We start from the raw sequence: 12,681 nt of genomic DNA, 5'->3' as shown, positions 1-12,681 counted from the left end.
ACCCAGGTTTAACCCTGCTTATACCCTTTGACACCGCATAAATAACCTAGGTCCAACCCATGATGTTGCCGGGTAGACCCGCATCGCTGTGCAGTGTGAAAGGGCCTTTTGAATAATCCCTCCTCCTCTGCCCGCTATGACATCAGCGACGCTGCTTATTGCTGGGTCGCTATTGGGAGCTTCACCCCGCAAATGCCGGGTCACTTCCATGACGGACACCTATCCAAATTCCGGGTGCAATGTGATAAACCCATGTGAAATTGCCGGGTTGTGCAACCTGGGTTCTAAGCTGTGGAGCTTTCACACTGTACCTAGACCCGGGTCTATATATCACCAACCCAGCAATAACCTGGGTCCGATGTGCGATGTGACAATGGTACCTGATTCAAGAACGTTTGGGAACTGCTGGTATTGAGTGTAACCGCTCATATTATAAATGCCACATATGTCTGGAGTAATCTCACTGATGCTTCTGATTACTAATCACCTATACCAGTCACTACATACAGATACTATGATGATTGTTATATATATGCACAAATAAGGCGGTACAAAGTACATGTTTATTAATTGAAAGTTGTGAAAACTCCACAAACATCAACATTTTATCACAATGACGTTACAAATACCTGTGATGCAGGACAAAGTAATAAACTTCATTTCCCATTCGGTAAATTGGAAAAAGTAAATACCTCATAACTATTACTTTTTAAAATAACACTCTGCAAATGTTGTACAGCGTGTGATCTCTGTGCCTAGAAGAAGGAGGATGCACAGCTATACTGGCTAGTGAGACATCAATCTCTGGACGGCCTTATTAGACATCTGAGGGAATGTTAGGTAACCGTTAGGCTGGTACACAAAATACAATACTTGGTGAATACAACTCTCAGACCTCCAATGCAAATATAAGAATGAACAATCTGTAGATTACATCTGATATCAGTATATTCTGTAAAATATTCACATCACAGTAATTTCCACCTTTCCATCTAGTGATTCCCAACAATTTTTCTAGTTCTAGAGCACAGGTTCTCAAAGTCGGTCCTCAAGACCCCCACACAGTGCAGTGAAATAATTAGCTTCACCTGTGGATCTTTTAATATGTGTCAGTCAGTAATGAGTGCCCCTGTCAGGTGACCTGAAACCTCTGAACTGTGTGGGGTCCTGAGGACAGAGTTTGAGAACCACTGTTCTAGAGTGTAATATAATTGATCAAAATCAGTATCGTAGATTAAAATAATCCCTTCCAACAACATAATTTTATATTTTTCAAAATCAAAAGAATAGTCAAAGAAAAAATTCCCTTCACCATTTACACCGGTTTGTGCTTCACTGCTGAGGGTCACATTCACTTACACACAACCTCATACACCAATGAGAGCAATGGTTGCTGGTTAAGCATAGCCAGTCACAGAGTTCTCACACTGAATATCCAGTATAGCCATCCATAATGTTCCTTCTGCCATTCTCAGGCTTCAGTGGATCCTTTCACAGATGTTTCCCCATATCTTCAGACATATGTTTTGCAAGTCAACAAAAGGACTTTGGAGCTCATTAAGAGGTTCCATCATGAGCAGAAGCACACACCTCATATACTGTAGGTAAGGGAAATAAGGCACTAACGCAGAAATGTGACTATGGCATGGAGGGACTCTGTAGAAGCTGTTCTCAGGTCATCAGTAGGACACTGGTCACTTATAAGGTCTTCCCTCTACCCTCTGACACCACGTCTTCAGGCTTAGCACGCATGTACCACTCCACCCAGGACCCATCATATATGGCAGTGTTTTCTCTACCACAGAGGAAAGCCGCTAGAGCTATGTGGCAGGCAGTGACCCCAGAGCCACACGTTGCCACTAGTGGACGTGACAGATCAATGCCCTTCTCCTGGAACAGACGTCGCAGCTCTTCAGGGGACTTCTCGTATCCGTCTTCTGTCAGGCAGTCCAGGAAAGGAAGGTTGACTGATCCAGAGATGTGTCCAGGTTCAATTCCTAAAGGATGGAGGAGTCACGAGAACGATCAGTAAAAAGGCATCAGCAATGGAGAAAAAAAGAAATCAATGACTAATGGATTCCCAGGCAGGTGATCTTTACACCCCATCATATCAGACAGGCCAGCCATTTATTATACAGACATCCCCTTTTCAAGCTCAGTTTTTACTCACCATAAAGATAACAGAAACAGGAATAGGAAAAATATACATTTGTACATGAGAATAAGCAGGCGTGCAACTCATGACACAGGGTACAGCCAAACTGAGGGACTTAAATTCAAAATACCTATTAGCGGCTAGCTATACCTTTTAGAGGACACTGCTACTTGCTTACCCGGGTTTTTCAAAAAACTTTTTTTTTTTTTTTTTCATTTTAATTATTTATTTATTTTTCACATAGAAGCCTGCACGGACTTCAGCCAAATATGCCTGGAAAATGAGGAGTATTTTCCAGTCTCCTTTTCTAGTGAATTGCCGGCTGAATTCAGCAGAACAAATGATGGTAAATGAGCACACCCCCATAGACCGCATGGCCATATGTGGCAGAGTTCGATCGATGGTGTATTCGTTCGTACATTAGAATTTGGCTGAGCTTGTTGTATATAAATACGGCAAATCAGATGAATTTGGTTGACGGTAAATTAGCATATGCTAATTTACCAGCCAAATTGGACATCGAATGGGTATGAATATGTGCATTTGTACCCATTCGAATTTCCCCCTTAGTAGATGAATGGATACACACATGAGCATAGGCTAATATGTCAGGCATCCATGACAGACTACTTGTCCTGGCTCCAAAATATAGCGAAAGACTGCAGATGTGCGAAAACAAACATAAATTAGTGTTCCCTCTAGGAATTTTTTGGGGCAGGGAGCCGCTGCACGGTGGCAGGGCAATGGGGGCAGACCGGGCCCGCCAACGTCATAGTTGTAGGCGGTCCCGGGCTGCCGACGTCACTAAAGGGGGCATGCCTGGGCCACTGATGTCACTAAAGGGGGCGTGCCCGGGCTGCCTTCGTCGTGCAAGGGGACGGGCCTAGCCCCACCAAAGTCCCTGAGCTGCTGGGGAAGCCTAGCGCCGCCGAGATTGCGGTGCCTGGAGCTTCCCCGGACACACCAGCAAGTCAGGCAGCAGGCTCTTTTAGGGGGGCGCTGCTGGAGGGGCAGGGCGCATTTTGTCCTTTAAAAATCAGGCAGGGCGCAGCGCCCTGCTAAAACAGCCTGGCGGGAACACTAATAATGACATGTGAAAGCATCTAGAATTTCCGAAACATGCATAATGACAAGTGTGGGTTTGGTGTCAATTTTGACATTGCCCACTACATTTATAATATTAGTGTTCATTCTAGTAGCATTTATTCGAGCACCCGCCATCTTTGAAAACCCATGAAGTTCCTGTTCCAGTTCCACAGGTCCGGTTTCCATATCAGTGCTAATATACAGACCACACTGTGCTAGAAGCACTACAGCAGGCAGGGAAGAGGAAATGCATGGGTTTTCAAAGATGGCGGGTTCTAGAATGAACACTAATTCTAGCACCCCACACCTGTCAAAAACTGCAGTTCCACTTTTCTGCTTGGGGTGATGCTCTCTGCTTTGGTTATTCTAGAACACTCTGGTCTGAATTTCAGTACTGAGCTACAAGACTGCGATACAGACCAGAGTGTGCTAGAAGTACCAGAGCAAAGAGTGCGACACTACAAGCAGGAGAGAGGAATTGCCGGCTTGCGACACAGGTTCAGGGTGCTAGAATGTGGTTTTGGTCTAGATAGACAGTCAATAGGACTAACCCAGAAAGGTGACATGTAATAGGTTGGCCGGGTCAAAGGGGTCAACATTCAACAAGTCGAAAGGGTCAAAATGTCAACATGAAAAAGGTAGACATGACAAGGTTGACATGAGTTTTTCGTGTTTATTTTCTTAACTGACTTGCTCTTACTTCACCATTTATGTCAGCATAGAGGGACTTCACCATTCATGTCGGCATAGAGGGAGAACAGAATAGTGGCCGAAGCACCAGCCATGCGAGGGTACACGTCACGATAATTGGGGTCCATGTTGAAAGTTGTCAACGTGGACATCGAAAAAAAAAAAGCTAAAAACTCATGTCTACATTTTGACCCAGTCAACCTTTCCCATGTTGACCTTTTGACCAGGAAGAACTTTTGGGGAAGACCTATTGACTGTCTATCCAAAAATCCACACTGTTAGAGTAAACACTATTAAGAGTAAAATGAAATGAAGTCCTATTGAGATGATCCATTTAGTGTTGCTGTAATTAGCATAACACATTATAGACGTTGATACAGGTGTCCTAAAGCTCCTTGTGAAGCAAGGTCAAAATGACCTAGGGTATGTACATAGGATTTAGGAGGTCACATTATTTATATTGTACTATATCTAGAACATTTTATTTATGTACTAACATGTACTTCTATACAGCAGTACACCCCATGGCACTTTTCAAACACAAAGGAACCCCACAAGCCAAGGTGTCTGGTGTATTTTTGACGGTCTGGTTAATGATTAGCACACTTTATAAACATTCTGTATTAGAAAAACACAGGGCAATGGATATAATGTCAGCAGAGATAATTTCAGCAGAGATAATGTCAGCAGAGATAATTATCAAATGTAGGTTTGTCCAAAAGGATGTGTACAGGACAGATGTTGAAATCTATTCCTTTGCCCACCTGACAGATCACACGGCAATATTGTAATGAATTCAAACAAATCGCGAAGCCTGTGTATGTAACATGTGAAGGCTGGGTAAATTCAAGGACAAGGAAAACGTTCGGTGTACCTTATCTGACTGCTCTTCACTTCTACAGTAGCTACATTTTTTCATCTCATACAATACACATAACGGCCCTTTAAGCCTTCATCTCCTCGTTTTTGTGCGGGGGGGGCTTCAAAATCAATTTTGCCTCCATGAAAGTTCCATGAAGTTACGCCACTGGCTGGGGGCATGTCGATTACATTAGGGATTATCTGGGGTACCCTTATTGTGAAGCCCGTGTGTTGCCTGTAACCTAAGAATTGCCGAGCTGTTATCCTGGTATGCGGTCTACGCTGCTACACGTAAAGAACCAGACTTTGGCCCTTATTCTGGTCGGTGCGGATATATCCGCGTGCGTTGGGGCCGCCGATGTTTTGTGTCTGCGCATGTGCAGAGGCGTCTCTGCGCATGTGCAAGCGGGGCGTACGGCCAAATCCCGCATGAACTGTGAACACTCCGAACAGGGGGTGGAGAGGGGCGTGAAGGGCTATTTGGGCTCATTACCATATGCATACGCCCCGCATTTCATGGGCGTTCCCATGCAAACGCTGGGCGTACGTATGGTAATGCGGCCGTGACGCACGTGTAGGGGGCGGACATATGACATCGCCAGATGTCAGCTGCCCGCCCAGATCCCTGCTTTTGCACGAAAAAATGTCCGTGTGGTCTGAGGTTGCGGGAGCTGGTGGAGCACTCGGTCCTGCATTCGATGGTCTGCGACCATCGAATGATGGGGGAGGTTCCCTTAGATGGAGGAGGCGTATTCCGTGAAAAATACACGTGCGGTCCGTTCGGCCAGCTTCTTACCACGTACGGACGGAGTTGGCGATCCGTATGGAAGGCGGGGTTTCGCACGCACGGTCCTGGCCGCATAATCGGATCCGGCCGCACCGATCAGAATAAGGGCCTTTGTTTCAATCCAATCTGTGGGATTCCTTATCACAGTAGATTAACACGTAGGTCAATACAATTGGATGAAAGTTCCTTGCAGCAGTCTGAACTCGATTCAGCAATGGCAACTTGCACCTAGTTGGATTGAACATATAAATTGCTACGCTACTGGAGATCAGAGGGGCTCTGCTTAAACTTATCATAATCAGGGGCCCATTTATCAATGATTGCATTTACAATGCGATCTGTGCAGAATATTACTGCCTGGGATCGCATTGGAAAATGCAATCCCAATGGCGGGATGTATCATCCCCCGCTTGCAGAGATAGGGCTCCAAAAGGAGCCATCCCTACGTTGTGCTGACCTGGAAGTGGGGGGGGGGTCTGCGTGTGCACGATAAGCGTTGATTCCCCGCTGACTGCACTGCCCAGCATAGGCTACAATGGGCTATCACCATCTCAGAATGGTGGCAGCCCAAAGATGCGATGCAGGTGTTTTCAGGGATTTAGCCACAAATATTGATTGATAAATGGGCCCCTTATTCACTTAAGTAGAAGATCCTGTGTAGAATTAATATTTTCCAGGCCATTGTGGTACCAGGTGGGTGACATAAATGATGTTACACAGCAGAGCTGAAGGTGGACCCAGATATTAATACACATGTAAGTACTTTAAGAAATAATTAATCATTACCTTCCCTGGGCTCAGGTTGTAGTCCCCGAAATCTTCCCTCCACTCTGGCATCTACCATTTGAAATGCATTTTTCTCCACGTTCTCTACCATTTCCTCATGTCCCACAACCTGTGATGCATTCAACTTTGCCGTGAACTCTGTTGGATGTGGACGAGGCTCTTTCCCCGAGTTTACTGGATGCCCTTCCCTAAGCCATGCCTTAAGGCCACCATCCAACACTGCTACATGGGGATGTCCAAACACTCTAAACATCCACCATAGCCGAGGAGCACTGTAGGAGCCCATATCACTTGCATCGTATACCACCACATTGCTGTTGTTGGAGAGCCCAAGTCGGCCTGCATATTCCGCAAACTGGTCCGCACTAGGAAGCATATGGTCGTACGGGGAGGTGCGATCACTGCAAGCATCTATGTCAAAAAAGTAGGCTCCAGGAATATGGCGCTCCTTGTACTCACGCCATCCGTCACGGCCAGTTTTGGGAAGATGCCATGAGGCATCAAGAATACGAAGGGTTCCTTTGAGAGCAGAACCAGGCCGCAAGGCTTCCCAAAGCCACCGAGGGGACACCAAAGCACGAGGCAGAAGTTGGGCCATCATGAGAGTTCTAGGAAGGAATAAAGGACAACAAGATAAAAGTATTACTCTGTGTTGCAAGGAAACAATAAAATAGGACCAATTTTATGTCGACATATCTCACATCGACCCTGTCGACCTTTTAGGGTCAACCTATTGAATCTATGTAGACACTGTCTAGCTAACAATCCGCACCCATGTGTACTATAGTCGAAGTGTTCATGTCAACATCCAAAATGTCAACTTGTACTGTAACTGGTCTACACTGACAACAAGTCAACCCCCTAATTTTTAAGGTAGATGCTAAATTGTAGTGAGCTAAAGGACCTTCAACGCCCAGCGGGAGGAGCAAGGCCAGGGGGGGGGGGGGGGGGGGCTTGCTCCTTCACTATCCACGCCACCACTGGTTGCCTTTAGTAACCAGGTGGCGAGCGAAGCGAGCCCCCGTGCTCGCGAGGGTTCGTTTGGGACCCTTCTTCCGACCTTGCTCCTCCTCTCTCCACCCCCTCTCCTCCCTGAGGTCCTTTAGCCCACTACAATTTAGACCTAACCCTATTTTTAACCCTACCATTTTGATTGTCAACATTATAACATGTCAACATTTGAACATGCTACATTATAATGTTGACCTTTTCAATGTTGACATTAGCAACAACACTCCTTTAGCAGTAAAGTCCTGTTCCAAAGCAGTATGGTGTAAACATTAAGACAAACCGTCCATGCACTCTGGACCTCACCTTTGTGCCCACTGGCACCTGCAGCTTAACTATAAAAGTGGCAAAGTACAATGGAAACTTTCCTGAGCAGAGAAAACTGCAATAAATCAGATTATAGCCGCCCTGGCACAGACACCCGAGGGGAACATTGGGAGCAAATCATATATAAAGTAATGCATGAAATACATACTACATATTATGCAACTACTACAGGAACATGCATGCAGCTCCCATGTACTATGTGCTGCATAACTAGGCAGCATGTGGCTCTCCTGTTACTGGGGAACTACAAGTTTCAGTGACTCTGTCTGGCAGGTCATGCTGAGACTTCTAGTACTACCAGAGAATGCTAGTGATGGTGTTACTATAAGTACCAGCTCCGGCCGTGTGTCTGTCTACTGCAGCTCTGATCTTCCCCGTTCCTTGGCTTCCTCCGCGGCGTGCGTGTCCTTCCTGTCACATTCCCCGGTCACTCCCCCCGGAGCCCTGCCTCTGCCGCCGCCGGTACAAGCTGGATGGTGTGCAGCAGATCAGGTCCTGCACGTCCGCAGCTGGAGGAGGTGTGACAGCGGGACAGAGGACTCACACTCAGGGGAGTGGGTACACGGGAGATACACGTGTGTTACCTGGAGCGAAGGCAGCAATATCCCCCTGATGCACGCTTAGTGGTATGGTCCGGGTTATGACATATCATCATCTAGTAGTAGTAAGTATAGTATAGTATATGAATGATGTGTAATAGGGACAGCACAGCAAGCATGGGTGTGAGGAGTCAGGACATGGAGTATGTGGGAACACAGCATACTGAGACAGAGCATGGTGCTGCTGCAGTACAGTACAGTGCCCCTGCCGTGAAGAAAACAGGGAGCAGGAATATGAGAACACATGCATGGGGCCAGATGTATCAAGCTTCAAAACGTGATAAAGTGGAGAGTGATAAACACCCAGCCAATCAGCTCCTACATTTCATTTTTCAAACCCAGCCTGTGACATGGTAGTTGGAGCTGATTGGCTGGCTGTTTTTATCACTCTCCAGTGCATCTGACATTCATATCAGTAACATCTGTCTTATGAGGGATCTTTTGCCTGGTTTAGGATAATTTTTATTTTTAGAATGCATAATCTATAGTCCAGTCAGTGAATATCAATATACTGTCACCTAACATATACCCCTTTCTAACCTGGTGGGTCATGGTTTGGTGGAAAAGCATATCCTCCAACTGTACAAATTTGGCGGTACAGTACCGTTTTTTAATGGTCCGTACCTGCAAAAAACAAAGTGTACCGATTTCAAGCCTTGTTCCAGGTGGTCTTCCTTCTTTCCTGGTCGGCAATCGGCTGCGGCGGGTAGTAAACACTGTAATGTAGCTGTACTCCTTCCGCACCCGTTCCCAGTGGTGCTCTGCGGGTCCCGGCCAGCGTACGTCGCGCTGACGTCTTGCAGCTCCAGTGTGTACCCTCCCGCACTCCATGTGCGCCCGCCAGCGCATGCTCTGTTTAATATACAAGACACCATGGAGCAGGAGGGACTTGGGAGCACCTGCGGCAGCTGGCGGGACGCAGTAAGAGGGGAGCAATGTTTAGCGGCACACAGTGAGTGGGCATACACACATACAGATGGGTCTTGTCCCATCCTTGCTGGCGGGTCGCCAGAACGTACACGCTGGCGACCCGCCAGCAGCCTCGCCAGCGAGGAGACTGAGACGCGCGTGCGTCTCACGCGCACGCGCGTCTCAGTCTCCGTCGCTAGCGCGACGGAAACCCTGTCCGTCTCCGCCTCAGGGAGACGGACAGGGTTAGGGGGGGTTAGGGGGGGGTGCGGGCAGGCGGCGGGGACCCCGGGTTACCGCCGGCAAGCCGGCGGGGACCCGGGGGAACGGATCGAAGCGCCGTCGGAAGGGGACGCGCGCGCCGCTCGTGCGCGCGCGTCCCCTTCTCACCATCGCCATGGCGCTGGCGGGGGATGGCGGCTGGCGACGCCAGCGCCATCCCCTGCAAAGATGGGACAAGACCCATCTGTATATATACTGTGTATGTGTGTGTATATATATATATAGATAGATAGATATATGTATATATATATATATCTTATATATTTGGCTACATCTGTCACTCAAAGTGTGTGAGTGTGTGTATAACGCTGGGTGGAGCCTCTCACTCAAATTACTGACTCACATGACAGAGAACCAGCCCAGTGAGCCCACAGACAGTGCCAGACACCCTCTGCCTCCCCATGTTGCCCAGCACTGCTACTCCACAGCCACCAGGTGAGCCCCTCCCCCCTCCTGCAATCCGCGGCAACCCCCCCGCGACCCCCCCTCCCACGATTCGCGGCAAAAACACCCCCCCAGCGACACCTCCTCCCGCGATTCGCGGCAAAAAGAACCCCCCCACGACCCCCCCCCTCCCACGATTCGTGGCAAACCCCTCCCGCGATTCGCAGCAAAAACACCCCCGCGACCCCCCGCTCCCGCGGCAAAAACAACCCCTCCCCCCGCAACCCCCCTCCCGCAATTCGCGGCAAAAAGAACCCCCCGTGACCCCCCCTTGCACGATTCGCGGCACACCCCCCGCAACCCCCCTCCCGCGATTCGCGCCCCCCCCAATTTGCAGCAGCCCCAGGATTAAATGGCACATGCAAAACACTGACATGGCTATGGTCGACAATGAAAAAGGTTGACATGAGTTTTTGAAGATTTATTTTTCATTTTTTGAATGTTTCCATATTCATTCTCATGTGTCGACATGGATACCAATGAAGTGCCACACTTATGTCAACATTTACATGTGTTGACCTTTCTGTGTTGATTTTTTCTTGTGGCGATTCGCATCACCCCCCCCCCCCCCCTTGTGAGTACAGGGTGATAAATCGCAAGGAGCGCGCTCCCACAGCCAGCCCTTAATGGTCGTGGATCTTGACTTTTCTGTACCGTGTGTACACACCATTAACTCCTTGGGTGGTATACCTGGAAATTTTCAGGGCTCAGCTGCACTGCCGCAGCGGGCTGTCCCAGAAAGTTTCCGAGCATACCACTAATATGGAATAGGTGCGTGACAGTGGTGTCCAGGTGTGCACCACTGGTTCATCACCTTTAGAGCCCCCCCCCCCCCCCGTAGGGATGGCCATCATTGCCATAGATGGCAATTGTGCAACTGTCCATTGATACCGTTTAACTATGCAATGGATGACTATCAATATTTTTTACATATCGATGGTCATCCATTGTGCTTGCTTGATTGATTGGCCTGTGGGCCAATCAAAACAGGGGGACGGGGCTTTTCAGGTGCTCCGTGTCCCGGCACTTTGAAAAAAAAACCTGCAAAACGTTTTGCTGTTCCATCGATGGAGGGAAAACATCTGGATGCCCCCCCCCCCCCCATCGATGGCAAAAGTATTCGACATCGGCCATGAACCATGGATGATTTCAAATCATCGATGGCCATCCCTAGTCCCCTGTCACACCCCCAGGCACCTCTGCTCCCTCAATCGTACGCCGGAGCTCCCCTGACCCCTGCCGCTTACCCAGCCGCCAGCCACCATTCACTTTATAGCAGTGACGTAGGCGGCAGGCTCGGGGTGACTCAGGAGCGCTCAGTGAGCTCCCCTGCCGCCTGAGGTCACTGCAGTGACTGGTGGCTAGGCCAGGGGAGCTCAGGGGTTGGGGTGAGGGGGGAGGGGGCTCCTATGATCTGTGGTGGGTTTTGCTGGGGCAGGACAAACCTGCCCTGGTAGGTTTGCCCTGCCCCAGCAAAACCCAAAACTCAAGGGGTTAAGGTGAATACACACGTTTAGATTTTTGGCTATGTGCGATTTTTACTATTATTTCCCTTGAACCCTCCGGAGCCAAGAACCACCGACATTGACTATACACACCATGTGATTTTGGTTTTGGCCGATTTTAACCATACTAGGAATCGGTTGTACACTTTCTAGTTAAAAATGAGCTGACTGCACACATCGGCAAGCTTCATACTAATGTACTATGGGGCTTTTTCAGATATGATTGCGGGGCTGTGAATTCGTAGGCTGGCCGATTATTGATTCTGGCATGTACAGGCCATCCAGCGATAAAATTCATCTTTTTAATCGCAAGTTGTTCGCAAGTTGATTGACAGCATTTGGGGGTGGTAACCGGTCAATTTCTGGGAGTGTCAGGAAAACTGCAGGTGTTTCTAAGTGTTTTCAGGGAGGGTCTGTGATGTCCGCTCCGGCCCCGATCAGCCTATTAATATTGCACGGCTGAGTGGGTTCTGGGTTATGGACAGACTGCACACACTGGGAGATTTATTTGATGGTGAGTGAGTTGTGAATGGATTTGCAGCTAATCGCAATCTATTTTCGCAACCTTGCTCAGTGCGGCAGCTATCTGATCACAGGGCTCTGCAAATTAGCAGAGAAGCCATCAGGTCTGAATAACCCTCTATGTTTTGTATCGATATGGGCTATATAGTTTGCGACTAAATCCCAGTAAACACCCGTTTTCGGTGGTTAGCCTCAAACAATATGTATCACCCAAATATATGTAGGAGGGGCCGCAGCAGGAATCTCCAATCTCTGCTGCGATCACTCTTGCACTGTCGCTGGCCACATCCCCCATAAGTTTCTATGGGGGATGCGAAGCTGCACAATGTATCAGGCAGCAGCACTTCCCATCCCTGGGCTACCACCATTCTGAGATGGCGGTAGCCCATTGTAGCCTATGGGCTACGGATCGCACTGCCATCAGCACAAACTGCGCATGCACAAACCCCCCTGGCGCTCGGCTCAGCATATTGCAGGGACGAATTTGGAGGAAAGCGTGTAAATGAATAGTCAGTCCAGGGTGGCTTTTCATTTCGAACGGCATAAAAAATTTCTGCCTGTGGGGATGTCTTTGCGTGCACATAATCAGTGGAGGGCATATTTTCATTTTTAAGGGCAACATTTTAGATGTGATGTATCACTAGAGCTGCAGCAGCCATTATCTTTACATGATGTATAAAATGCAGCCATTAAAATATGCCCCCTTAGTAATCAGGTGCG

At 48.3% G+C, this 12,681-nt stretch overlaps 1 protein-coding gene across 1 annotated transcript; it reads right to left on the bottom strand.

Moving 5' to 3' along the window:
• Positions 1-544: 544 nt before the first annotated feature.
• MPST (mercaptopyruvate sulfurtransferase) lies at positions 545-8,259 on the bottom strand. Its single transcript, XM_083156353.1, has 3 exons — positions 8,033-8,259; positions 6,366-6,973; positions 545-1,997 (listed from the first exon to the last, which is right to left on the bottom strand). The coding sequence occupies exons 2-3, from the start codon at positions 6,964-6,966 to the stop codon at positions 1,699-1,701; spliced, it is 900 nt and encodes a 299-aa protein (XP_083012479.1). The 5' UTR covers positions 6,967-6,973; positions 8,033-8,259; the 3' UTR covers positions 545-1,698.
• Positions 8,260-12,681: the final 4,422 nt, after the last annotated feature.

Source organism: Crinia signifera, chromosome 8 (genome assembly GCF_055691185.1).
Source record: "Crinia signifera chromosome 8, ASM5569118v1, whole genome shotgun sequence".
NCBI classification, from domain to species: domain Eukaryota; kingdom Metazoa; phylum Chordata; class Amphibia; order Anura; family Myobatrachidae; genus Crinia; species Crinia signifera.
The sequence above is the reverse complement of the archived record's forward strand: the minus strand, read 5'-3'. Positions and strand labels throughout refer to the sequence as shown.

Excerpts from the sequence above, each read along its gene's own strand:
- MPST (XM_083156353.1), bottom strand. The coding sequence starts at position 6,966 with ATGATGGCCCAACTTCTGCCTCGTGCTTTGGTGTCCCCTCGGTGGCTT. Across the intron at positions 1,998-6,365 it reads ACAACCTGAGCCCAGGGAAG|GAATTGAACCTGGACACATC; the intron begins GTAATGATTAAT and ends TCCATCCTTTAG.